Raw genomic sequence first — 26,989 nt, 5'->3', positions numbered from 1 at the left:
AAAGGCCGACCCAAGATTCCCACCCAAAACCTCAGTACAGGGAGGTAGACATCCAACCACTAACCACCACGCAGTCGCGAAAGATAAAGTCGACAATGTAGTACTTCTCCCTAACCCCAGGAAAGTCAACATTCTGATTAACTGTTTCCAAATGAAAGGACTGAAACGTGACACTGGGCGGGCTGGAGCACTCAAGGAAAAGTGTGTGTGTGAGTCCCATGCGACCAACAGCCTCCATTAGATCCACCAAAACAGACAGGGAGCACAGAAAACAAGCTATCGAAAAAAAAAAAGAAAAAAAAGGGACCACCGGACAGCCAGATAAAGGGGCAATTTGGAGGAAGTGGGGAATAAGAGGAAGGTTACCATAGCAACAAAGTAGGGACCTCTAAAATAAACGCATCATTCCTTTCTCCAAATTGGTGGAATGTTTCGGAGGCAGCACAAACAAATTGTCACTCTGGTGATTCCTGACAGTGGGTTGACTCGTCTCCTCGTTCAATAATTCAGCCAAGCGTCAGAAAGCGCAGCTTGTCATGAGCTCATCTTCCCAGTGGCACCAGCAGGCGAGGTCTGCACGCGGTGAGCGGCGCTTGGAAGGAGGAGGGGTCTTGGGGGTGGTGTTGTTCGCCAGAGGTCCCCGGGCCTCCTCTCGGGGCTCGTCTGAAAGGTCAGTCGATAGCAGGCCTCGCCGACGGCGGCCCACCTGGGGCAGCGCTGCACTTAAAAGCAACGGATCATGAAAGGGAGGATGAACGCAGCCGTGTTGGGTGACGCCGGTCCGCTTCCGAGGTTTCAAAACGATTAGTGAGCAGACGTTGCTGCCACGCCCAGCTCACATGCCACGTCTGAAAGCAAATGGCTCCCCGATTAAGCGACAGCTATCTGTTTGGGATACAGGGTTCAAGTTTGGGAACAATTCTCGAGAGCAAGTTTGTCTTTGAACGACAAATGGGAACGGACAAAATGTCTCCTGCGCATCAAAATGGCCGTCATCAAATGTTGTCGCTGATTTCTTCGCCATGCCCCGCCCATTCACAATGTCTAAAAGTTTGTCTTCGAACAACCAATGGGAATGGACAAAATGTCTAACCCTAGTTTAAAAGCTTAATCCTAATGTAAAACCCGATTGTCAAACGCTAACTTACTAACTACAGTTTAAAAGTCGACTTTGAACACACACAAGCAAAATCTGGAGGGAAAGTAGCTGAGATCTTGACCTTGTCCAAGAAAACCTCCAAAATGTAAACATTCTGTTTAAATATTTAGAAAACACTGCTAAATTTGGCAAAAACTTCAAACCGCCATTAAAGAGCTAATGCTAACGCGAGTTAGCAGCGCGAACACAAACTCTGCTGAGTATTAAGTTCAGCCTTTTCAAAAAAAAACTGTATCAGGAATGAAATAAACACATCTGAAAAAAAGTTTCATTTGGAAAGATTTTTTTTTTTTGGTTTACATGAATACCGTGTTGACTTTTCTAAATGCCAAAAGCTAGTTAGCATCATCCTGTTAACAAGTTACCCCGGTGACATCTTGACAATGTGAATGCTTCCTTTAAAGGTCAAATATTATGGCAAATTGATCTTTTAAAAAATAGGTTTTACAAGTAGATGGAACCAAATGAATCATTTGTGCTCATGCAATGTGAAATAAGCAGTCAGAATATGTCTTTAAGTCTTGTTCCTTGGGTATTCTTTTCCACACACGGGAACTATTTGATATGGTGACAAAAAAAGAAAAAAAATAGTAAAATATGTCTCCTTAAATATCCACACAAATATATATATATATATATATATATATATATATATACATGAAGCGATTTAGTTAACTTGCGTGTACATTGAACGTTTTCACGTTGACGTTCACAGACATTCAAACACTTTTGTGACAGGAATAAATAAATACAATTGAGGAGAAGATTAAAAAAAAAAACAAGCATTCCCAATGGTCTCTGGCAACAGAACGACTTAAGAGTCCTTGTTCGTCACCTCACACCCGTGCGCACACGCGCACACGCACACACGCACGTCGCAGCCTTGCGGGGGAGACGCGAGCTGTCACTCGGAGTTCTTGTAATTGGTGAACAGGTTGTAGAGGACTCTGAGGGTGGACTTGAGGTTCAAGTTGACCACATCTGCACAAAAAGTAACAAAAAGTTCATTCACCAAGAAAATAAGGGAAGCAAAAATATTTATGGTGCGCTACCATTAACGTACAGCTCTTCAATTAATACCGCCTGGTACAAAGTAGGCCAAAATAAGAATTTACGATCGCATCCACGAGGCTTATTTGCATATTGTTATTTTCTCTGCAGAACGAGGTCTTTGGAGATAAATTGTTTTGTTGAATAACATTAGAATGGGCTGCAATTAATATTCAAGGTTAAACACGAGTTGGCCACAAACAAATAAACCAAAAAAAAAAAAATCATGCTGCGAGGGTATCGAAAATGAGATGGGAAAACAAAGTAACTTGATTGTTTTTCAACATTACTTTGCCACTAGAAAGATCTGTGTGGATCACAGTGGGCGCCTGCTGATGATAATGTAATAAAACAAACATATCACTTCATCTTTCCATTCCAGCCACTGACTGAAATTGCCCTAATAGCGCAAAATGTTGATTAACCTTTAAGTAGATCATCCGTCATGACTATTAGATTGCCTTTCAACCTAATACCATTCCATCCTCTAATATGATCTATTCATGAACATTGATGCATGCCAAGCAACAAGCTGCTGAGGGTTCATTAAATTACACAGCAAAGTGGTGGCCAAGGTTCATTTAGCCTGATGGCCGCTTTAAACTTGACGCGAGGTTTCCCTCTGGTGGAAAGTCGCGGTATTACAATCACTTACACTTGGGGTTCCCAAACTTTTTACACGTCGTAGTACAGTTCCAAAAATATTCATTCATATTGTAGCAGAGAGCGTTCATTAAAAAATAGCAGATGTTTTATTCATTGGAAGAATTTTTAACAAGTATTAGCATTTAGCATTTAGCAAGCCACTGGAACATGATGCACTGTTTGAATATAACACAGCACTTCACTATAAGAAAAAAAACAATTAAATCAATTAAAATGTACTCCCACATCAAATGAGAATAGTAACTAACTAATGTCTATAAACAAACAATACCAAAAGTTAAAGTCTTCAATTTTAAAGTTAAATACAACCGAACTGTACTTAAACTAGGGAGTGATTATCCTGCATACCACTAAAAGTAGTCGTAGTTTTTTTTTTAGGTAACAAGACAAATTTACCACGTTATGAGAATAAAGTTGTAATATTTTGTATTATACAAATAAGTTGTAAATATTGTGAGCAAACAGTTGCAGAAAAGTCTCTATGTTACAATAATAAAGTTGGGGAGGGAAAAAGGTGTCATACAAGGAAAAAAAATCCACATTATTGGGATGACATCAGAGTAAGGCAAAAAAAAAAAGTCATTGTTATAAGAATGAAGTTGCAATACGATGCGGAGGAAAAAAAGTCTTATAAATAAATACAGAATAAAATAATATTACAAAAACAAAGTTGTGAAAATACAACAAAAAATGTGATGTCACAAGAATAAAGTCGGAATATTGCAAAATAAAAGTTGTAGTGAGATTAAAAAAAATAAATACAAATAACAAATATTGAAAATGTAACCGTTATGACCGAGTAAACAACAAAACAAGAAAAAGTTGTCGCATTCGGCGAATGAAGTTATAATAATCCGAGAAAAGTAAAGTCGTACAAATGCAAGCAAAAAGTCTGAATGAGAATACAGAATAGATTTTAAATTTTATAAGAATAAAGCTAAAATATGACTAGAAAGTCAAGTTACTAGAATAAAGTCACAATGCTACAAGATTAAAGTTGTAATATGAAAATAAAGCTGTCGTATGCGATGAGATCGTTACAAAAAAACAAACATTTTAAACGCATGAAAAGAAAGCCAAAATGTTTTTGTTTTTTTTAAATTGTCACAAGGTAAAAAGTAAAAGTTTTCCAGACAACTTGACAAGAAGCTCAAAAGTCCAAATTCCGACTTTTATACACAAAAACCTATTTTTATTGTAAGATTTCATTTCATTTCATATTTTTTCTTTTCTTTTTGGCAAGGCCTTTGCTATGCTCTTGTCTGTGACGTGTCACTTGTTGCTAAGCAGAATTCATTGGACATTTTGGACATTGGGACAGCTCCTCAAAAAAAAAAAAAAAATTGGGTCTACTGGCCAATTGATGTCAATCAGCTATGTCTATTAAATATGAAATCACTTTCTTCTAAAAAGTTTCATCTTTACCTTCCGGTCTGGCTTTGGGCTTTTTCAGGCCGCCGTCCTGCATGAGCTCAAAGGCAAACGCCACATTGTGGACCTGATCAAAAAGATGTCATCTCAGCTTGTTTCATCATTCATAACACACGATAATGACTCCTTTCTCTTCGTGATGGTCAAATCACCTTCTGGTCAAAGTTCTCGGGGGTGAGGAAGAAGTTGTACAGGGGCACAAAGTAGTCCTCCAACAGACCCATCAAGAGAATCAGGTAGACCCCATCAGAAAACTGAACACAATATTTACACAATAGTTGAGCTTTGATTTATGAGTTGAAGTTGATCTGTGACACCGTTCTGAACTCAAAGCATTCATTGCGCAAATTCACACATTTTTGTATTTTTTTTATAGCACTCCACAGTATTGTACTTTATATAATTGACAGTAATAATGCAGTTAATTAAAATGCCCCAAAATTCAATCGCCACCGAGCTGCTCATCCTGTTGTGCGCACGTTGGCCACAAGAGGGCAGTAAAACAATTACAGACAAAGATAAAGTCCTGCGGCTAAATAGAAGCGTAATTCGCTTGGTTTGGTATTGAAAACACATTTCCACTGAAAATGGCAATAAAATGCTTGAAGGTGAAGGTAGTCACGTGCTTGTCGATAAACTTACAATACCTGAGATTCCAGCTCAGTGACTTCCAGGTTCAACTTGTTCAAGTGCTTGTTCACAAAGGTGATGAGCGACTAAAGAGACAAATTTCATGAACATTTCACAAAAAAGTGTGGATTTCAAATGGTTCTATTGGGAAAAGAAGTTTCTTACCGTTTTGACCACATTGAGTTTGTCAGGCGCGTGATCCAGAAGCGTGTCAAAAGCATCTCTTTCTGTTGAAGTAAACAACAGCGAGACATTTACTTTTTTTTTTTTTTTATCTTGGTGTCTGAGAACAAAATACAATTTAGAACCGATTGTTATTTGCAATAGATATGAGTAGGACAAGTCAGTTTTATTTATCATGTAATGAGTTTTTGGAAAGACTTAAAATGTGTTATTACTGCTTAATTCAACCTTTAAAATGTAAAGTTAATTTAGCAGTAGTCTTTTTTTTTGTTTTCTAAAGCTGCAGCACTTAACGGGCATTTTGGATACATTTATGCTAACATGCGTTAATCCGAACGTTAGCTAAAGTTTGCAGATAGAATTGGTTTTCTTTAGTTTTCTTGAGCTGCTATGCCTCACTAGCATATTGGATAGCTTTATGCTAACTTGCGCTGATCCTAACGTTAGTGGATAGAATTGATTTTTTTTTTCGTTTTCTCAAGCTGCTTCGCTTTACTAGCATACTGGATATATCTTTATGCTAACTTGCGCTAATCCTACTGTTAGCGGATAGCATTGGTTTTCTTTATTTTTCCAAGATGCTGCGCTGATCTGGCAAATTGTGTCGTTGCGTGACACCTTTGGGAGTATAAATTAGGATGTTTGAAACCTTACCTTATTGGAAAATTTCATGAAAAAAACGTAAAGCTCATACAATATTAATTAAAATAATAAAGACTATACTGTACATAGAAACAATAACATACAACTTACCAAATCTTCCCATCATCATTCTGGAAAGCAAACAAGGAGCCAAAAAGAACAAATCAGTTAGCAAAGTAAATCAGTGCAATTTTGAAGATACAGTGGTACCTCGACTTGCGAGTGATCACTTGGGCTATTTTTTTTCATCTTTACAAGTGTAAATTTAATTGCAGTTACACTTGCAAGGCCATTCCCAAGACGGACCTTTCAAGAGAAGCTCTTGTATGTGTCTGTATGTTATTTCTCCAGCCATGGTGTCATACTCAGGTAGCAACGGCCCACACATCAGAATTAGTGTGCTATTTTTCTTGTATATTTCATCTTTCACATTTTATCTTGTATGTTTTCCGATATTACCAAAGTAAGGATTAAGGAGCGCTCACTCAGTGGTGCTGGTCAGCTCCTTGTTGACAAGGGCAGTCTGCAAGATGCCCTCCCGCTTCTGCTCAAACAACAACAGCAGCAGCAGGTGAGTCGTCAAGTTGTGAAAGTCACATACGAATGTCATGTGAGTGGCGAGCCTCACCTTGACCACCACCACCTTGACGGAGACGTGCTCGGGCAGCCTGATGGCCGCCTGGAAATGCATGGCCAGAGACACCAGCAGGTACACAATGGCCACCAGGTTCTTGCAGTGGATGGCTGCCAAAACATTCACACAGATATCAACGGAAAAAGTAGTCTTAACTGTACGTCGCTTGTTTTATGTACGGTATTTTCGCGACCATATGGCACACTTTAAAGTCCCAAATCTTCCCCAGAACAAACGAGGCCTTGTAATGCGAAACGCCTAATGTATGGACTGAGCAACTCTCGCGACTATTGAGCCTTATTTCTTTTGGGGATATGAATGGCATGAGAGATACATGTTTTGTGTTAATTTTATTTCTTTGTTTCATTGTTTGCTTGTATGCTGAGATATTTGTGGTTTTGTTTTGAAACCGTGACTCTAAGGAGTGTGGTGACCAGTGAAATCCCTCCCCTGACTTTGTCGACTGGCTGTGTTGCCATGACATCTCACATTGGACTGAGGTGCTGTTGCTGACAGTGGTCGCGAGCTAGCATGCGCGAGCTAGCATGCGCGAGCTAGCATGCGCGAGCTAGCATGCGCGAGCTAGCATGCGCGAGCTAGCATGCGCGAGCTAGCATGCGCGAGCTAGCATGCGCGAGCTAGCATGCGCGAGCTAGCATGCGCGAGCTAGCATGCGCGAGCTAGCATGCGTGCCCAGTGCAAGTAATAAATACAGAAATAGCACCCTTAACTGGTGCTGCGCCCTTTGATTACAGCATGCCTTTTGGCTGTAAAAATATGGTACTTGAAGGTCAAAACGAAAAAGTGGTCCCAGAATGCTTCACTTCAAGTTGGATCGTTGTATTCAAAATCCAGGAAAAAAGTAGCGGCTTATATTCCGGAAAATACGGTAATCACATTATGTAATTATGTGAAAAAAGTAAACACGCAGTATAGTCATTGGACTCTGTTTTTATGTCAATTAAAAAAAAAAAACATGTATACAAACAAATATAAATTTTGTTTTTCTGCACATGAATATATGAAAATGGGTAAATTTAGTTGTAAATTCAATTGCTCATATCTTAGTGAAGGCAAAATTATTGAGAGCTGGACTGTGTCAGTGTACCTAATGAAGTGTCTGCTGTGCGCATGTGTGTGTGTGTGCATTACGTGGTAGCCTGAGGAATGCTGCACTTTTCCTCTTCTGCAACATTCGGCAGATGTACACACAGCGCGTTGGTGGTATAGTGGTGAGCATAGCTGCCTTCCAAGCAGTTGACCCGGGTTCGATTCCCGGCCAACGCATGTGATTTTTGGGCAATTTACCCCAGAAATGATTTTTTGGGGTTCAAGTGTATGATTCAATTTCATTTGTAAGGATTTTTGGTTTATATGTCTTTGTGGATGTAGATGAAAGAATTACATGGAAATGGTGTACCTAATGAAAAGGCGGTTAAGTTTTCACTGGACGTCTGGACAAAAATCTTTTCAATTTGGATTGTTTCTTATGGATGGAAATAACAATAAGAACCAGAGAAATGAGAACTCACAGTCCACGCTCCACTCAGCCGTGGACCAGCCGTGAGGTCGCAGCAGTTCGTTTACGGCCTCCAGAACCGTCTGGAGCTTCTGCTTCTGGCCGATCTCCGACTGGGTCACCTCGGCCACGTTCAGTTTGCGGCCCGACAGCTTTTCTGGCAGAAGGAGAACGAGACTTCAATGAATATTTGATGAAAATAACATGGACTTTATTAGTCATCATGCACAGGGTTCAACATTCTCTTGAGAAGATGTCAGCAAGTCCATCCATCTATCCATCCTCTGATGATCAAAAGACGAAACAGAATTATTATGAAAATGAACCCCTCAACTCGATTAGCAGTGACATATAACGGACACTGGGGGGAGCCCGCGAGCACAAACGAGTCAACACAAATTGCTGGCTTGCCAATTGACTCACCAAAAAGCTTCTGTAGCACTTGCCCGTCATAGCAGTCCTCCTCCAGGTCTTTGACGATGATCCTGTCCTCCTCCAGCTCACTGTTGATCCAGTCAATCAGCACCTGTGTACATGTCACAGTGGATAGATTAAGTCTACACACCCCTGTTCAAATGCCAGGCTTGTGTGATGCAATATCGCCCTCTGCTGACAGAAAAATTAACGTGGCAACGGCACATTTTGACGAGTTTGGGTTCAACCCAACAAGTCATCAACCTGTAGTTCTGCTCATGATGGCAGCATCCACGTTTTTATTTTCTACCCACGTTTTTGTACTTCCCCTCTCGAAAATCTTTCTCTTCTTTGAATTAATTGAGTTCAGGTTTGAGGTCTCATTGATCTTGGTGTCATTTTTTTGGATTCCCAAAAATGGCATCAGCACACATTCTAAAGTGTTTCTTATTTAAGTGTTACCTTTAGCAAATCTTTAAACTTGGGGTCGTCCCGCGACGTCGGGTCCAACATGATCCTCTCGGCGTTCTCCTCTGACAAGACAAGGTGAGAAGAGGTTCTGAAGTGTTTTTTTTTTTTCTCCCCTTCACGCATGTTGAGTGCAGACATGTTTTAAGTCCCTCATGAGGATGAAGAATTGTGTGTTGTTAAAAACGTCGAGAGTCAATTTTGGATGTGGGGCGGGGGAAGGTACAGCATCTTTTTTTCATTTCCTGCTCCACCACTTTCATTGCCACCTCCTCATCAATCACGGGCTCCTCTCTGACCTTGCACAGTCTACCTTAAATCAACCAAGTAGTCAAGCTAGCTCAGCATGATGAAGGCACTCACAAATATTTTGGTTTAAAAAAAATGGAATGGGTGTCGTCGAGCAAACAGTTCATTCAGATTTTTAAAATAGGTTTCCCAATAGGGGAAAAAAAATTACCGGTAAATAAAATGATGCTGATAAATACAGAGCAGAGTAAGCCACTGCAGCACTAAGCACAGTTTGAACATTAACAGTGTTTAAAAACACGAAAGTAAAACAAATTTAAAAAAAAACACACAAATTTATTAATTAAATAATTGCTTAAATTAAAAATGTATTGGAAATAAATGTCATTTTTAATTTTTTTATTGGAAAAAAATCAGAGTGTTACAAAAACAAAGTCAGAATGTTTTTAAAAAAAAGTCATAACGTAACGTTAAGTGAAAAAATAAAGCATAATATTACAAAAATAAAGTCGTAATGTTTTGAAATAAAGTCATCATTTGCCGAGAATAAATATGTAAATGAATAAAAAAAGAATAAAGTCGCAATATTACGAAAATAATGTCGTAATATTAGAAAAATGAAGTCACAATGTTATGAGAATAAATTTGTACTGTTAAAAGAATAAAAAAGTATCAAAAGAACATTGACTGTAAATAGTCATCACACTGAAAGTAAAGTTGAAATGTTACGCAAAAAAAAAAATCACAATATTACGAGACTAAAATCGGAATATTCTGAGATAAATGGAGGATTATTAATTAATTATTAACCAACTTATAATGTAAAAAAAAAAAAAAGTTTCTAATAGTCGTACAAGAAACAGCTGTGCTCATAATTTCCATTTGAGAGTCTCTATCAGTAAAACCAAAACCACAAAATAAGGTCACGACGGTGACCCTGGAGGGTCAAGAATGTCATAATTCAAATAGAAGCAAGTCATGTCAGTTGCGTGTTCTTACCCAGCAGAGTATCCTCGGGATGGACGTCCGTCCCAGAGGGGAGCATTGGAGCGTTGATGGCATTTTTGCCTTCCTCGTGGAGATCACTCACTGGTCGCACAAGAACAAAACACAACGTTCACGCATGCACACAAAGCACGATTGGTCCAACTTCAATAGCACATTTTTGGCGTCAACTACAAAATGGAACTTGATATATAATCAGTGGGACAGTTTTTTAACCAATCAGATTTTATGTTGGGTGAAATTGGCCAAGCTAGTAGTCCCACACTACCGTCAGAATGTTTCTGTCCTCTGATTGGCTGATCAGAGCAAAACTTGGAACTGTAAACTTCAACTAGCAAAACGCGTCCATAGTGTTTGACACAAAAATCCATTTCATAGTCAACATATCTGGTGATTTTATATTTAACGTCACTATCAGCTAGCTCCAGATGATGCACATGATATATAAAAAGTCTACACACCCCGGTTCGTGTTCCAGGTTATGATATATTGAAAAAAAGATGAACGAAACTCAGGAGAATATTTTTAAAACTTGCGAAATCTTATCAAGAGAGGAAGTAAAAATAATCAAATGAGACCATGTGGTTGCATAAGTGTGCACACCCTCTTATAATTGGGAACGTGGCTGTGTTCACACTGAAGTGATCAAATTCAAACAGCTGCCACCATTTCAAGTGCCTTTGATTCACGCCAAATAAAGTTCTGATGTTCTAGATGGCTTTTCCTGCCATTTTAATTTGACCATTTAACATGCGCTCGAATGTGATTGTTCATTGAACACAGCACTTTATGGGCACTTTATGATTATGATTACGCAGATTTTCTTCTTTCTTTCTGCTTCTGTTTTTTTGTCCAAGGATTTTCAAAAAGCTGCTGCCAGACCGAGACACTTGCTCACTTTTTCCACGGGCCACATGATGCTCCATTCACATCTTTATCTCTTCATGTTTCCTGTTTGGCCACAGAAACAGAAGCCTTCAGCAAACCAGCTAAAAATTGGGATATTTAAGCGCGGCCCAGATGGAAGAAAGAAATAGAAGGAAACGCAACCGTGATTGAAAGATTATCAATATCACTTGTCACTTGGATTTCATAAGCCTCCATTTTAATCAACGGGTTCTATCGGACACAAATGTGGTTGCATGCTCGCCACGTTTCTTGCACACAGAAAAAAAAATAAAAAATTTCCATCATTTTATTTTAACGCATTTACTGCCATTGACGGCTAAAGACGTCAAAGGTGCTTTTTTTTTTAACCCGGCCGGTAGTAAATGAGTTAACCAATTACAACTTCAAAGCAGTAATATACATTCGCCCGGGGGGGAAGGCGTGCACACCACATTTCCTACGTGATACAGCAGTCACGTTTAGCCTGGAATCTCCTCATGGATCAACATTCGGCTGCATAATTACAGAGCAGGATTGCTGTATTTCAACCTAATTGCGCCGCTTCCTCCCTCGTGGCCCATTTGCCTGCATTACGCCCGCTTCTGTGTCAAGTACAAGCTACATCAAAGACCTCGACTGTGCAGCAAAAAAAAAGCCAAACAAAAAGTAAAAGACAGCAAATGCTCAGCGACAACCCAAGCGCGCACACATCATTTGTGATCCAGAACCCATTTGGCATTGACATAAAAGCTCATCAAAGTACCGCTACCTGGTTTCTTCCTCTTGGTTCCACAAAGCAGCCCTGCCATGTCCCCACTTTTAAACTCCTGATGGAAGTGAGTGCACAATGCAGTAAATGCATGCGCTGTAAATTGTAAATGTGCGCGTCAATAAGTGTGTGTGTGAGTAGCAGGAGCAGGAGGGAGGGGGCGTGTTTATTTCGGTCACAAACCTCCTCCCCACTTCAGAGGTCCAGTTACCGGAGATGCGTGTGTGTTCGTGTTTGTATGGATGACAGAAGAAGAAAAATATCCAATGCAAGTTAGTGTGATGGAGTGGTTAGAAATGATCACCAGTCGTCATGCGGGTGACGAAGAACCGAGTCTTTTCGCGTTTAGCGATTTTCCTACTTTTATTTTTATTTAGCTTTCTATTTCCTGTTTTGCTCCCACGACCGTTTGCTTGATAGTCAATTTCGAGGCTACTGTCTATTGAAATTGAAAAATATTTGACTTTTTTCTTTTAAATGAACAAAGGAATTGAATGTCAATTCATGTTTTGATCATCAAAAATGATGGAAAGAAAAATGTTACAAAGCTAGTTTGGTATGAGGACAAATAAAGGGAATTAAAAAAAACAATATCGACAAAAATTGGAAATCTGATTTTTTAGGGGGGGGGGGCAGATCAAGGCTGACTCATATAAACAATATTTTAGTTGTTGTTTTGTTTGCATACGGTCACATTTTAGTTTTTAAAATTAGATGAGGCCTGTACGGATAATGAAGGTCTGATAAAAGGTAGGAGTTTGGACCTCTGAATTATTGCAAATGTAATTATCTTTTTTACTACTGTACAATGTAGATCTAATTCATCATCGCAATACTGCATTATCATCATGTTAACGACACCCCACAAAAAACTAAAAAAAAAAAAAAAGAACAAAAAACAAAACCCCACAATTTTCCCTCTTGTAGTCTTGGCTGACTGTCTAACTCAGCAAAAATATCACGTTTCAATGAGCCGCCAAATGAAGCCTTTCTTGTAGCAGGCAATCAATCAGAGTGACTCCATTACCGCTAACACAATTATGCTAATTCAATCCAGAGCAAAGCCGGTAACCCAGATAAAATATTGAAGTTTTTGCTCTCTACCTTCATATGTGTGTGAGTGTATATATTACATATATATATATATATATATAATATATGAAAAATTGTGCAGATTACTATTCAAAGGCAAAGGTGTGAGCAACATACAAAAACAACCATGTCGCTAAAGTGAGCCCCCATTAGAGCTCTTGGACACGAGGGGCTGGGAGGTTTACTGGGGGAGGATATAAATAAAGCGGCAGTATTAGGAGGCGACAGACTGGCTCTTAAATATAGCACGGGTTGCTTACACCAGCACAGGACTGGGGAGGAACAACAGCCCACAGATGACAGCATGACCCCCCACCCCCTCCCCTTTATATCGTTAATGTTTTCAAACGGTTGCCAGTTAGGACTTTCGGGTCGGGTGTGTTGATTCCGCTTGGGCGCTGCCCCCTCACGAGTGAGTATCCAATCACAAAACATGTTCATCACCTTCAGCGTAAGGCCAGCGAGAAGGCTCACCGTAACCAACTCGTGATCTGATTGGCTATCGCAACTGTCAGTCAACTGTAAAAGCCCCCTCGAGACACCGAACAGACGTCCACACGATTGTATCTGAAGGCCTCAGACGAACAGCGCGTGCTACTGATATTGCGAAATCTGCTTGGCAACACGAGCTATCTGAATTCTGATTGGATAAAAACTCTCACCTAAAAATACAACACTAGGACATAATATGACACAAATGTGAAGAATATGATCATGATTTCTTGGTTTTGTTCAGCCAACAGAGAAGGCCTTGAAGGCCTTGACCGTCCACCACTGAGTTTCAACCTGACAAAAGTCATCACTCAACCACATTACAGAGTACACTGTGCTTTATTCGTATGGCTTGGCGTCGCTGGCTGGATCTATTCTTTTTTTTTTTTAGGGTGAAAGCTCATGAGCATTTTTGATCGTTTGATACATCTGTGGCGTTGCGACACCATATATGCACCAGCGATTCTAATTTTGAATTTGAATAATTGTTGGTTGACAATTCATAAAAACTAGTTGCCGAAACCCGCACACACCCAAAAAAAAGTCTAAAAAAAACACAACTTACTATTCGCAGTCATCATTGCAGAGCAAGCGAGCAACGTTTAAGTCGTGCAAGTGAATGTCAAGTTGTCAACAGTAAAATGCAATATGACATACTCGTCAGGATGTGACCGCTCGTTCCTTATGAAGCAACTCATGGATGTGACTGACGCTTTAGCCTTGTCACAAAAACACACACTTCCTGTCAGTTTGTCACAAGTAACCCAGGAATACTGCAGCAATCTGGGCCGTTTAAGTGTTCACAATTAAGTTGTGTTCCAGTTCACCTAAAGTGGACAACGGGGCAAAAACGAGATGAGAAATGCTGACATGGAAAATGACTTTTCAGCAAAATGTTATGCAACTTTTCGTAACGCAACTCATCGTTAGGGTGTTTCCTCTTGAGAATAAAGTCACCACGCCCGACAGAAAGCCACAACAGCTGCAGGATGAGCCATTTTACAAGTTAATATGGTCGAAAGCCCAAAGTACATTAAAGTATACTTACAAAGAGATACTTATCCTTTTTTTACCTTTTTAATCTTGCAGTAAAATACTACATAACAGATTAAAATAATAAATGAATAAAACTAATACAAAAACTAACAAGAAAAAATAAATCAAAGCAAAGAATTTCGGAAAAAAATTAACTAAATAAAATAACAAACGTGCTCTAAAAGCTAACTGAAGTTAAAGAAGACAAAACTGGAGGAAAAATCATTTGAAAGCAAAATCCTATTTTATTTATTTATTTATTTTTTTTGGGGGGGGTGTCCAACATCAATCACCCAACACTCCCTTCGTGATTAGCTTCCGTTTGGGAATATGCATCAGCGCATCCACACAGACCAAAATATTATAGATAATAATGGAAAGGCCTATATACAGTAATATGCATAATGTATGAACAACCTCTAGAATAAAACCTTCTTATAGAATAGTAGTCACACTGTGAGGGACTTTTGGCAGTCCACCAAATTGTGGACCACTCTCAGAGAATACACACACAAGCGTTAAATCTCACAGCTGTCTCTTTTACCACGCACACACGCACGCACACACGCTCCAAACAAGTTGAGAGAAACTTTGACAAGCGTGTTTAAAATGTAAATAAGACCACCAAAATCTATAGAGACTTATTTGAACTTCCTCTTGACTAGGTAACATTCCAGCGTGCTTCTATTTTTGTCTATTACCACACATGAAATGCACGCGAGGCATGCTTTGTCTCGGGTAATATTGTTTGTGGTTACTAAAGAAAACTAATACAAAGCTGACGTCATCAATATTGTCACCGTGCCCGCATTTAATTAGACTACCACGTGACTGTACCACATAAGCGCAAACGGAAAACAAAGAGAAAAAGATTTAAAATTTATTTTTTTTTAATCGATAGAAATTATAAATAAATGACTTACCTTCTTTGGCTTTCTTCCTGCGAACCAAAGTGCCCCCCAGTCTGCCCAGGAAAGACTCGTCCTTTTTGCTTTTGGCGGACTGCGAGGTGGCGGACATCTTTCACACAATGAGTGTGCGTGCGCGTGTGCGCGTGAGCGTGTCTCTCTTACACACGCACACGAAAACACGCACGACAGTGATGACAATCAGGGAACGGTGCACACAAACACACGCGCTAGCCAAGTCAAGGACAGACAGGCTGGGGCGTACTGAGTGACTCACATGGACCAGTGAATCGGTTCGCTGCGCCCCCATATGGCTAGATGTGGAACTACACACGGTCTTCTCCACAATTTGGGACCATCAGGCCACAATAATGGACTCACCCTCAACACGCACACACGCACACAAACACGCTTCGACACCCATTCCACTAGGAAAACACGCAATGGAATAGATGTTAATTATTTTAATCTTGTATAAAAAGTTGTCACAAAAATAAATTGCATTTTAGGTTCATTGAAGATTTTATTTCATACATGTGAATGTGTCCAGGGTTATTCCACCCCTCACTAAGTCAGTTGAAATGGGCTAAAGCTCACCCACAACACTAATTAAGTACAAGTACTATATATGAAAAAAAAAATGAATGGACAGAGTATGAATAATACAGTACTGGCAAGTCCAGTGGATCCAGTGGTTAGCATGTTGCCTCACACATTTGAGGCAACACTTTGGAATCTGGGCTTTGGTCTTCCTGTGTGGCATTTGGAGTATGTTTCTTGAAATTAAACGGGAGGAATACAAATTGAAGCTTCAGCTGTCCTTGTCACCATTTTCTTGACCTGTTTTGATGAGAAAATAGGACAAACAAGTGCTCAAGTAAGCAACTAATCCCGAAACTGACGATTATTTTATATTCACCTGAAGTTCTCAGCAGCATCCAGTCTGCCTGAAGGCAAAGTCTCAAGCGCTCCAGTGCCTCAACGTCTTCAGCTACTGGAGCAGGAAGTCGCCCCAGAGAGGGCGCTGGACTCCCAGAGAGGGACGACGCCATCAGCTCGACGAAAGCTTTGTCATCCTCCTACAACGGAAGCCGTGAGCATATTTTCACAATGCCACATGAAATTTACCATCAGGCAAGTCCTCACCTGCACGAGCACAAGCGTGTGACCCCGAGCCAGGCCCTGCAGCAGGCCGCCCAGCTGCTGCCACGCGCCATCGCTGGGGCCGCCTATGCCAGGAAGTCGTGCCAGCACCACCAGAGAGGGGTCATACTCATAGGCGAGAGGCAGGAGGAGGCCGAATGTGGCCTGCACAAACCCCGACGTGTCTCCGCAGCCTTTCATCAGACGTACGGGTATGTTATGTTTGCACCGGTGCTCCTCAAGCGCCCCCTCGCTGATGTGCACTGTGAGTGTTGTTCTTAAAAGAGAAATATATAGTGATCACGCTTGATGAGTGAACCGTTATTTATGCAGTGGTGGGAAGTCAAGGCCTGCAAGGCCTTCGCTGTTGGCCTAACAATCAAGAAATCATGATCATATTCTTTACATTGATGTCATATTATATCCTAGTGTTGGATTTTTAGGTGAGAGTTTTGAGCCAATCAGAATTCAGCTAGCTCGTGTTGCCAGGCAGATTTCATAATACCAGAAGCATGCGCTATTCGGCCAAAACCTTCGACACAATATGTGTGAAGTGCACGGCCCGCCACTGCATTTATGCATATTAAAGTAGGGATAATACTCACCCATCTTCTGGTGCGTGATTCAGGACTTGAATGCCTCCAACACATACAACCAAAACACTGCACAAAAAGGAAAGAAACAACTTTGATTTTCTTACGAGTGTGAATCCATTTAGAGTTTGATCCACTTTAGTTTTACCGTTGTTTGAGAGCAGTTGCCTGAGTGATGACGGTTTCCAGTGCCAAGGAGACGTCACTGACCAAGGCCAAGCCGTTGCAGATCTGGAAAGGGGAAATGGAATGTCAATATTTTTGGAGGGAAAGGCAGTGAGACTCAAGTGATGGTCTTAGCCACTTTGTACACTGGTCAACGCATGTTTTGGTGCCAAGAAATTTCAACGGTTTTCGAGTGTTTCGATATTCGCTGAATTAAAAAATGACATTGTTCCATTCCACATCGGCCCTAGTTTTTTTAAGTGGTGATAACACATAAGTTGTGTCATTGGTAGTCTGTTCTACAAGTTGGATGTATCTGTATGTCCACACAGTATTCTTTCATTTTGATGAGATAGCATGAAAGACGGCAATATTTTTTGGGGCGAGCCTGCCATATGCAAAGCGTGTTTCATATGAGAATCAAGCAAAGATTTTGGGACTTTTGAGACTTTTTCCCCCCAAATGTAAGTACTGTAATTTACGGACAATGAAGCGCACCTATATCAAAGCTGAGGCAGCACTTTTTTGAGAAAAAAAATAAATAAATAAATAAAATAAAATAAAATAAAATAAAATAAAATAAAATAAATAAGCCGCAGTTTTCTATGTTGAAAAAAAATTGTTGTTTAGTGCATGAACAGAATGATTTTGTACTGTGAATGCACATAATGGTACATGAACAGATTGTTAAAACAGTGCCTTTTGACTCGGCAACAATTTTACTCATTAAAACAGAACAGACCCAAGAGAAAAAAAAAAAAAAAAGAGATTTTTTTTTTGCGTATTATCTGAACTATAGAGCGCCCCCTTCTGGTGAAAGAAAAATCTACAGAAAAGCCGAAGCCGCACCGCTGTATTAGCCGCATGGTTAAAAAATCTAGGAAAAAAGTAGCGGCTTATAGTCCAGAAAAATACGGTAGTTCACTTTAAAAACATTTTTGTACCGTACCTCATTCTTCTCCATTTCCCCAACAAATGAAGTGAGTCTGGACAATGTAGAGTCAGCATCACCATCAGAATCCTCACTTTTTGTAGAGCGATGGAACGAAAATAAACGTTACTTAAGGTCCATTTTGGTTGTTTGATTAAAACAAAAGAAAATGGCACTTGTAAGAGAGCGAGTCGACCTACCGTGTCAAGCTGAATCGTTGGCATCCGTCAGGACAAGCCACTTCCTCTGGGATCACCGCCGCTGTGCGTACGGGAGGCACCACACACTTCTGAGGCTCGGGCCACGTTATGGCGTCCGTGCCATCGCTTGCTTCTCCCCTTTGAAGCTTTTCTTCTCGAACTTTTTCTTCTAGCTTGAAGCGCTTAATGCTGACTTCTGAGGGGGGTGCTTCAGCTGGAGTAATGTACAGAAACACAGCAAAGGGTTGGGAAATAAATGGCTGTTGAACAGATTTTGAGCGTTGGTGTTATATTATACAGTATTGGCAATGATATTGAACTAAAACGAGGTGCTAAACTCTGGCTAAGTTTGTTTCCGGACTTGAACTCTATTGAGCATCTGTGGGTCAAACTCAAACGAACTCCATGCTCTAGAGAGGTAAGGCACTGCTGGGAAATACGCCACACCAAATATTGATTGTGATACTCTTGGTAGTGATGGGTAAATGAAGCCTCAAAATCTGCTTCATGAAGCAGTTGTAGTATTTTTGGACTCCAGTAGATGGCACTCTTGGACTGAAAGCAAGCTGACTTGCCATTTTTTTAAACCTTTTATTTAATCCAACAGTGCCATCTAGAGGAGTCAAAAATACAGCAGCTGGTCCATGAAGCAAATTTGAAGCTTCATTTTCCCCATCACTAACTCTGGGTATTTTCACTAAGGGGTGTACTCACTTTTGTTGCCGGCCGTTTGGACATCCACGTCTGTCGGTTGAGTTATTTTGAGGAGACTCATATACAAGATTCATACCGACTACTTTAGGTTGTAGCAAAGTCATTTTCCCCCAGTGTTATAATCCGGAAAGTAGCACAATTAAAGCAAGGCTAACATTTGATCCGTTTAAAACATAAACCAACAGTTGATATTATAATTAATTTCCCTGGAAGGCTGATAAATAAAAAGAGTATTTAAAACGGGCTACTCATCAGACCAGTCATACCTGCATGCTTGAAACACGACCAATACTTTCGATGAGCTCCGCGCACACTTTGAATAGACTCGAGCGTGCTGAAAGAGAAGCTGTTCCACTTTTAAACGAGGCCGTTTGTGTACAAACAGAACGACGACACGGTGCGGCCGTACCTCGGACAGGGGCCGTGGAGGTCGGCGGGCCGGGGCGTCGGATCACCGAGTAGAGTTTGAACCGTGACACACACGGACTGGCTGAGTGAAGTCAAGTTGTATCCGCCCTGGAAGACACGTGCAGGAAGCTACTAAGAGGCTCAAATGCTCATTCAAAGTGTTTGGATCAAACCTCCAGCACGGCGCACAGTTTTCCCTCAGCGAGGTTCATTAGCAGGTGGGTGAGGTGGGCAAAGATGTCCGGGGTGGCACACATTTCACCCTGAAATATCATAGCTTCATTAAAGGATAGAGGAAGGCTACCGGTAAATTGGCAACAAATTAATCACACAGAAAAATGTACCTCGGGGTCGCCAATGGCAGAGTCAAAGCCTGCACACACCAGCACCAAGTCGGGGCAAAACTGCGACAAGAGTCACTTGAGTTTAGTCAATGAACACTTAACGTCCGTTACTTTCATTCGAAATTGTTTCACCTCGTAGGCGACTGGCAGAAGGACGTGAAAGAAGACAGCAAGATAGTCGCTGTTTTGCATGCCAACCTGGAAATGAGAAAGAAGAATTTCACAAAAAAATACATAAAAAAGTGATTCCCTTTTTCTGTTGCAATATTGTTTGTACCTATAACCAAGACCAGAAACTAAATGGAGTGAGGTTCTAGCATAGTTTGATACTGAATGGTTTTTAAGTAGGAAAAAAAAAAGTGATATCATGTTACACTAAATCGCAGACTGGTGGAAAGTGTCTGGAGTGAAGTTCAGGTTCCTCTCTCTTGAAAAATTAGCTCGCCTCGAGGAAATTTTGCTACTGGACCATTTAGAATTTTTAAATAAGAAAATTTGTTGTAACTCATTTCCTGCCATTGACGGCTAAACACGTCAAAGATCCGTTTTGTTTTGTTTTTTTAATTTTTTTACTCGGCTGGTTGTGAATGAGTTAATATAGCGAAATTTTATTTATCTCCAGGACTAACTGAATCGAGAGAGGCTCCCTGGGCCTAAAGCAACATCTTCCGCAGGATAATTTTAAACCAGAAAATTGGAACTTTTGCGACAGTGAACGCCACAAACAGGTAAGTGCGGTTCCCCAGGTCGGCAAATTTAGCGTGTCAATACCACATACTGTCACTGACCTTGTTCCATGGCACATTTATATTGAAGCCAGCACCTTTGTCCTTGCCAACACTATCATAGTCGGATTCTCTGAGTTCAGGCCAGAATTTCTGATGCTCGTAGCGGTGCCAGGAGAAATAAAGCACGCTGCGGAAGGAAAGCCATTGGAAATTATTAGAAAACAGAAAAGAAATTCTGTACATGTACACACCTTGGATCATCCTCAAATGCATACTGCACGCCTTGACCGTGATGTATGTCCCAGTCAACTACAAGCACCCTGAAAATAAGAACACATTGAAGTCCATAAAATAAAGAAATCCCCCTCGGATCCATTTCACATTGAAGCCGTGTTACCTTTGAACTCCGTATTTTTGCTGGGCATATTTGGCAGCGATGGCCACATTGTTGAACACGCAGAAACCACTGGCAGCACTGCGCATGCTGTGGTGCCCCGGGGGTCTAGTCATAATAAAAGACAGCGCAATGTGGTAAAATGAAACAAAGACACGGCCTTAAAGTTCTTACCTGACCAGTGCCATGCCATTTCTCACCCTCCCGGTCATAACGCCGTCTACCAGTTGCAATGCGGATCCCACTGCCAGTGTGGCGCAGTGATAGCTGTTCTGTAGCACAAAATGGAAGCAACCTGTGAATGTCTTTGAGGACTAGAATTGGCTGCTGAGTGACTTGGAACTACAGTGAAGCCCACAGCATTCCATAGAATCAATACCAATACTACTCACTGGGTGGAAATAGACATATCCATATTGCAGAGTGAACTCCCTCAGGTCTTCCAGAGTCATGTATGGGGTCTTCTTCACTGCTTCCAGGTACTCCTTGCTAGAACAACCTTTTCATAGTACTTGAGCTGGCATTGATGGTTCAGGACTCACCTGTGAATTAGGAGAATGTCGTCATCTGTGGCCTCGCGGGCGGGTATGGAGACACATCGATCAGCCAGACCGCTCCTGACCAACGCTTCATGACTTGCTGTCAGCCGCTCGGGCCTCTCGATCTTACAATCTGGACTGGAAGCGGAGGTTTGAATTTAGAAGATATATTTTAATGCTGCTGCTTACACAGCCTACTATTATACACATACACACGCATGCACTTTAGCTGTTTTGACAGACTGCACCGACAGGAAGAGAGGTGCTGTAAGATGAGTCACTGAAAGGACCACTATCTCAGGGACTAGGGAGTTTGGTTCCTGCTTTTAAGAGAGATGGAGGGACGATCCAGTGCTGATGTTTTCACTCAACCGGAGTTTTTGGGACTCCTATTTGTTGTGTTAAATACCCAAAGGAAAGTTCAGTGGACTGAAATTGTATTTGGCTACAAGATCATCTACAAACAAAATTACAAAAAAAAAAAAAAATTAAATTTAAAAAAAAATTAAAACAGGGAGGAGGGATTCCATTCTGGATTCTTTCTTAACTTATGAGGGCACAGTGCAGTTCCAGGGCGCTGTCTAAGAATTGTTTTACAAAATTGTAGCAGCGCAGCAGCAATAAATTGAATGATATAACCCAAAAACATTTTAACTTAAAAATATTAAACAACGATTCAAACAAAATAATAGTCACTACCATGTTGATAAATAGTCCCACCAGCAACAACATGCTGAAAAAAAGAAGTTCCGACTATTTAAACGCAACACCGGACAACGATGCTCGTGCTTAACACCTGCTATTAACATTTCTCCACAAATAATAAATACCCAAATTATCTTCACTTCTGGAAACAAATAAATTAAAATAACAACTTATTTAAAAACGTTGATCGAGCTGCCATCTATGTGCACCAACCTAACTCGTCCGAGCGACAACAACAACCTTCTCAAAACACTCACGTACTTTGTGGCAGTGGCGTCAAAAATATGTTCTTTTAGGATATAAACTCGTAAAAATAATACAAATGAAAAAAATATATATCGTTATCAGCATAATTTAGTACTGTGATTTTAAACTAAATCCAAGAGAAATGTTAACTAAATAGCTGATTGTGCAGCTTGATCGTATTAAACAGTAAACTAACGATACGATATGTGTAACGATACGTAGCAAAAAAGGTTCCATCCAGACTTGTGGATTAGCTAAATGTCTGTTTTCGTGTCATATGGCACTTACTCTAACCACAGCAGTTTGTAGCGGGTCATCTCCTCATCGTAAACTAAAGCTGTCCCCATCTTGGATGTTCTGCTCTGTTCTGTTGCCTCCTGGCGACTGGTATGACGGTACTGCGCATTGCACCCCGCACAAGAGCAATCATTATGGATGTTCTGTATATATTACTGTACTGCAATACCCCCACCCCAAATTAATTTGTGATGGGAAAAAAATATGGCTAAGAAAATAATGGAATGTTGAATTTGTTCCATTATTTATTTATTTTTAATATTAATCTGTCCCTTCTAATCTCCGTTGTATTTTTGTACAAACTAAATGGGTTAAAACTATAAAAAAAAAAATACTATAGATACAGACATTTTAACTATAAAATCACAATATAAATGTATAGATATAAAGATAATGCATTTATATTTGGATGACATCCCAGATAGCAAACGATGTGAAATTAATGTTGAATTAGGGTTAAGAAGGTTGATTTTTGTTAGTTTAATGGTTTTAGTTGAAGACTGATGGTCAATCAACGTTGAACCATTGAAGTTTGTGATTCAAAATCTACATAGAATCTTCATTGTATTGTGGTTGAATTAAAGAAATTGAAAGCTCAATGTTTACTTTCAACATTTATGCCCAACAGTATTTCAACATTGATTAAACAAACAAACAAAAAGGCATTTATGAGTTCGCACCAATTTATTTTTCATACAAAAACAACAGAGTGCAGATATAAAAAAAAAACACAATTACCATATGATAAAAAGTAATAAAAAGTAGTTTTATGCTGCGAAACTTTTATTTGTAAATGAAGCCTGCATGGGGCAAGAGCAATGTTCATTGGGATTTTGGAGAGTTTCTCGCACTTTTCGATTGATCAAACCAGCTCCGGGGTCAAGCTGACTCAATAACATTATTGCTGCGCCTAGGACACAAATGTAGCCGGAATATTGAGAGCAAACATGAATTTTCAGTCAAATATATTTGTGTTTTTTTTTCCTCTCTCTACCTTCTGTCTCATCATCTCATAGCACAAAGCCTCAGTTCTGTTCAAGCTTTCTTCCTTTGAGAGATTTTTTCCTTGCCTCTGTAGCCAAGTTGCTCATCTGAAATATATATAGAGTCTAATAAATAAATAAAATATACCGTATTTTCCGGACAATAAGCCGCTACTTTTTTCTTGATTTTTGAACGGTGTGGCTTTTCTGTGGATTTTTCTTTCACCAGTAAGGGGCGAGCTATAGTTCAGAAAATACGCTAAATGAATCTTGATTTTTTTTTTCTCTTGGGGCTGTTCTGTTTTAATGAGCAAAGTTGTTGGCACTGTTTTAACAATTTATGTACCTTTATGTGCATTCACACTACAAAATCGTTCTGTACATGCAGTAAACAATTTTTTTCAACGTCTCTTTTTTTTTTTTTCCAAAAAAAAAGAGTTGCTGCGGCTTTTCTATAGGTGTGCGTTATAGTCCGGAAAATACTGTACAGTTACTGTTAGCGTAATATTGACAGAATTAAAGAAAACAACAGGGGGAAGGTTCTCCAAGAACTTGACAGTTGGTGCCGTGACCCGGATTTTTCATTCCATCGTGTTTCTGTCTTGTGCTCACCCATCAAGTGACAATATCTGGTTCTTGTGTCTTGTCTGCCGTTTCTTCCCGTGTTCTCGTAGGGCCGTCTGAGCTCCTCTCCTCCTTCTGTGGCTCCATTCTTTTCCCTTCCGTTCTCCTCCATGCTCCACACAGCAGCAGGAGCGTCCACCTACATCTATTCCGGAAGGACGGGTCGCAGGCGGCATAGAGCAACGGGTTGAGACAGGAGTTGAGATAGGCTACGCAGGTGACGTACGGGTGGGCTGCCAGCAGGATCTGATCCAAGATGCAAGAATACGGCAAAAACCCAAACTCCAGGAGCAGGGACAAAGTTTTGTTGACGTGCAGAGGCAGCCAGCACAGGAAGAAAGCCAACACGAGAGTCACAATGACTCTGAGAAGCCTGCGCTGGCGGTGACGGTCAGGTCGAGGCCCGCGGCCGAAGTGTCTGCTGAGGAGGCGGGCCAGGGAACAGTAGCACACCAGCAGGACGATGAGGGGGAACAGGAAGCCGAGCAGCGTGGATTTGAGGCTCAGGACCGCCGCCCACCACATCTGGGCTCGCTCCCTCTCGTCCTCATCCGGCTCGTCCCCGATCAGTACGGAGTAGTCCATCTGGCACACAAAAGAACCTGACTCATCCGGCAATTCAGACTCCTGCACGGAGCGTAGAAGCAAGCCGGGAAGTGCCAGCACCCCTGCCAGCAGCCACAACACTGCCAGTGGCCATGAGGCACGGGCTTGGGGGCGGCGGCTCGGGGTTCCGGTCAGGACCCAGTAGCGCTCCACACTGAGCACGCTCAGGCTGAAGACGCTGGCGTACATGTTGAGGGCGGTGAGGAAGCTGCTGAGTTGGCACAGCGGCTGCCCGAAAGGCCAGTGGTAGCCCAGGGCTGTGTACACCGCCCACATGGGAAGGGTCACCAGGAAGCAGAGGTCTGCTAATGCTAAGCTAGCTATCAGAGAGTCTGTCAGGGAGCGGGACGGGCGCGGGGCCACGGGAGATGAGGAGCAGGAGCCGGAGGAGGCGTTTCTTCTGGATGGATAGCCACACTCCTTCTGGTCGGTTCGGCAACACGGTCTCTGAAATCCCGTGGGATGACTCCTCGACCAGTCAGCTCGGTCCAGGTAGGCCCACAGCACCAGAGCGTTGCCCAGGCAACCCAGCACAAAGGCCAGAAGGTAGACGGAGGGGATGATGGACAAGGAGGGAAACCAGTCTGTGTAGTCGCATTGAAAGAAAGGAGGCGGTGATGCGGAGGCCAGGTAGTCTGCGTCCGAAATGTTGGACTCCATTGAAAGGCTCTCTCCAACTTGCTCTTCTGTTCTATGTCTTAAAAGAAAAAAAAAAAAGTCGGCTCAACTCAAAATTTCAAGGTGACCAACCGAGACCAAAATTTTACAATTTATATATAATTTTTTTTTTTATCAGGCAATTCAACAAAATACATTTTTCAACAAAGAAATGTTATTTCTTGTGTTGTCCTCCAACTTAAGGATGAAAGTTAAAACAACTTGCCTGCTTTATTTTGCTAAATTACTTTGTTGCCATCGATGTCAATAATTCATATTTGAAAGTTTTTCCATCAATATGAGCAATAAAATCAACTATTAACTCATTCACTGCCATTGACGTGTATATAAGTCAAAACGTATAATAAATTTACCGAGGCTGACAGTAAATGTAATCAATTTTTTTTGTCATAATTGGTAGGAAACATAAAGTAAAATATCAATCTTGAATCTCTGTGTCCTAACAGGCATCCTCAAAGGGTGCGCAGGATGACTTAAGCTTTATTACACAGTAGTTAACCTGAAGCTCACTTACCTGCAGATACACCATCAGCTTGAATAGAATCCAGTGCATGACAGGGAAAAAAAAAATCAGCTGTTCTTTAGTAGCTTTCTCGCTGATATGTGCTTGGTGAAGACGGTGTCCATTTTATATACAAGCTGCGTCCGCCCCCTTCATGCCCCCCCCCTCAATTGTCTTCATTGCAGACCACACCGGTGGAGTTACGAGACCTGCAAACAAAACACACATAACTCAAGCACACACACACCTCCCGGGAGACACAACAGGATCCGCTTGCAGACACACACACACACACACACACGCAGATGCAAAAGGAAAATGTTGTGTATCGAAATCTACCGCCATACAAACTTGTGCTCACTTTGTTGTTTCTCTCCCGCGCAGCATCACTCACAGGACGACAAACATTTCAGAGACCTCAACCTCACACAAAGACCTCATGAGACCTGACATTATCATTCAGAGCAACCCCTTAAAAAGGACTTTTCAAAATTCATTTTTGTTTTTGCCATGAAAAAAATCTTTCACAAAATTAACTTCCCTTAGTATCAACTTTTTTCTTGTGAAACCAAAATTTCAATTTTAAGCTATTAAAGAAACATAATACAAAATGCGCATACACAGTACGTATGCGACTTCCTCCTCGTTAATATGAAAATATATTTTTTTTTCATAAAATGAAACGGGTTAAAATAATTTTGTAAGATTCAAACTTTTTCAAATTTCTTTTGTTTTTTTTTAAAAATCCAACCCAATAAAATAAAATTACCATTTACTTTCTTGTAAGATTATAACTTTGTTCTTATAACATAGTGCATCGATATTTTTTTCTAACCCAAACACCCTTTCCTATGAAATTTTTCAAGTAAGGATTGAAGTGTGATGAGCAGTGCTCGACGGATGACTACATTAGTTTGTTTTTGGGCCGACTGTGTAAACAGCCGAGATGCACCGA

The 26,989-nt window shown here is 40.8% G+C and overlaps 3 protein-coding genes and 1 non-coding gene across 13 annotated transcripts; 1 reads left to right on the top strand and 3 right to left on the bottom strand.

The window, feature by feature from the left end:
- Positions 1–1,448: 1,448 nt before the first annotated feature.
- parvb (parvin, beta) lies at positions 1,449–15,501 on the bottom strand. Of its 3 annotated transcripts, none has more exons than XM_088287200.1 (13): positions 15,250–15,501; positions 10,045–10,134; positions 8,791–8,861; positions 8,338–8,440; positions 7,928–8,071; positions 6,390–6,505; positions 6,247–6,305; positions 5,873–5,892; positions 5,102–5,163; positions 4,954–5,022; positions 4,459–4,560; positions 4,301–4,373; positions 1,449–2,140 (listed from the first exon to the last, which is right to left on the bottom strand). In XM_088287200.1, exons 1-13 carry the CDS (start codon positions 15,344–15,346, stop codon positions 2,064–2,066), a joined length of 1,083 nt encoding a protein of 360 aa, XP_088143326.1. In that variant the 5' UTR covers positions 15,347–15,501; the 3' UTR covers positions 1,449–2,063. The 3 variants fall into 3 exon arrangements, with proteins under 3 accessions (XP_088143326.1, XP_088143328.1, XP_088143327.1); XM_088287202.1 differs by lacking the exon at positions 15,250–15,501 and adding an exon at positions 13,857–13,956; XM_088287201.1 differs by lacking the exon at positions 15,250–15,501 and adding an exon at positions 11,708–11,856.
- Positions 7,611–7,682, top strand: trnag-ucc (transfer RNA glycine (anticodon UCC)). Its single transcript has one exon. It is a non-coding gene; the product is annotated as a tRNA-Gly (tRNA).
- A 236-nt stretch (positions 15,502–15,737) lies between the features above and the next one.
- On the bottom strand, positions 15,738–22,775 carry hdac10 (histone deacetylase 10). 8 transcript variants are annotated; one of them, XM_088287279.1, is made up of 19 exons: positions 22,633–22,775; positions 21,397–21,531; positions 21,247–21,343; positions 21,029–21,126; positions 20,858–20,962; positions 20,712–20,780; positions 20,521–20,647; positions 19,865–19,930; positions 19,733–19,792; positions 19,562–19,651; positions 19,390–19,517; positions 19,247–19,326; positions 18,267–18,480; positions 18,085–18,160; positions 17,119–17,201; positions 16,983–17,039; positions 16,381–16,654; positions 16,154–16,313; positions 15,738–16,074 (listed from the first exon to the last, which is right to left on the bottom strand). In XM_088287279.1, exons 1-19 carry the CDS (start codon positions 22,689–22,691, stop codon positions 16,046–16,048), a joined length of 2,007 nt encoding a protein of 668 aa, XP_088143405.1. In that variant the 5' UTR covers positions 22,692–22,775; the 3' UTR covers positions 15,738–16,045. The 8 variants fall into 8 exon arrangements, with proteins under 8 accessions (XP_088143405.1, XP_088143406.1, XP_088143407.1 ...); XM_088287280.1 differs by having other exon boundaries at positions 19,247–19,314; XM_088287281.1 differs by having other exon boundaries at positions 19,390–19,496.
- Positions 22,776–23,423: 648 nt separating this feature from the next.
- On the bottom strand, positions 23,424–26,175 carry aplnr2 (apelin receptor 2). The gene is made up of 2 exons (XM_088287236.1): positions 26,047–26,175; positions 23,424–25,551 (listed from the first exon to the last, which is right to left on the bottom strand). The coding sequence occupies exon 2, from the start codon at positions 25,512–25,514 to the stop codon at positions 24,240–24,242; it is 1,275 nt and encodes a 424-aa protein (XP_088143362.1). The 5' UTR covers positions 25,515–25,551; positions 26,047–26,175; the 3' UTR covers positions 23,424–24,239.
- Positions 26,176–26,989: the final 814 nt, after the last annotated feature.

The sequence above is a fragment of the Idiotropiscis lumnitzeri genome, unplaced genomic scaffold, assembly GCF_059441095.1.
Source record: "Idiotropiscis lumnitzeri isolate Australia: NSW breed Sydney's pygmy pipehorse unplaced genomic scaffold, RoL_Ilum_1.0 HiC_scaffold_35, whole genome shotgun sequence".
NCBI classification, from domain to species: Eukaryota; Metazoa; Chordata; class Actinopteri; order Syngnathiformes; family Syngnathidae; genus Idiotropiscis; species Idiotropiscis lumnitzeri.
The sequence above is the reverse complement of the archived record's forward strand: the minus strand, read 5'-3'. Positions and strand labels throughout refer to the sequence as shown.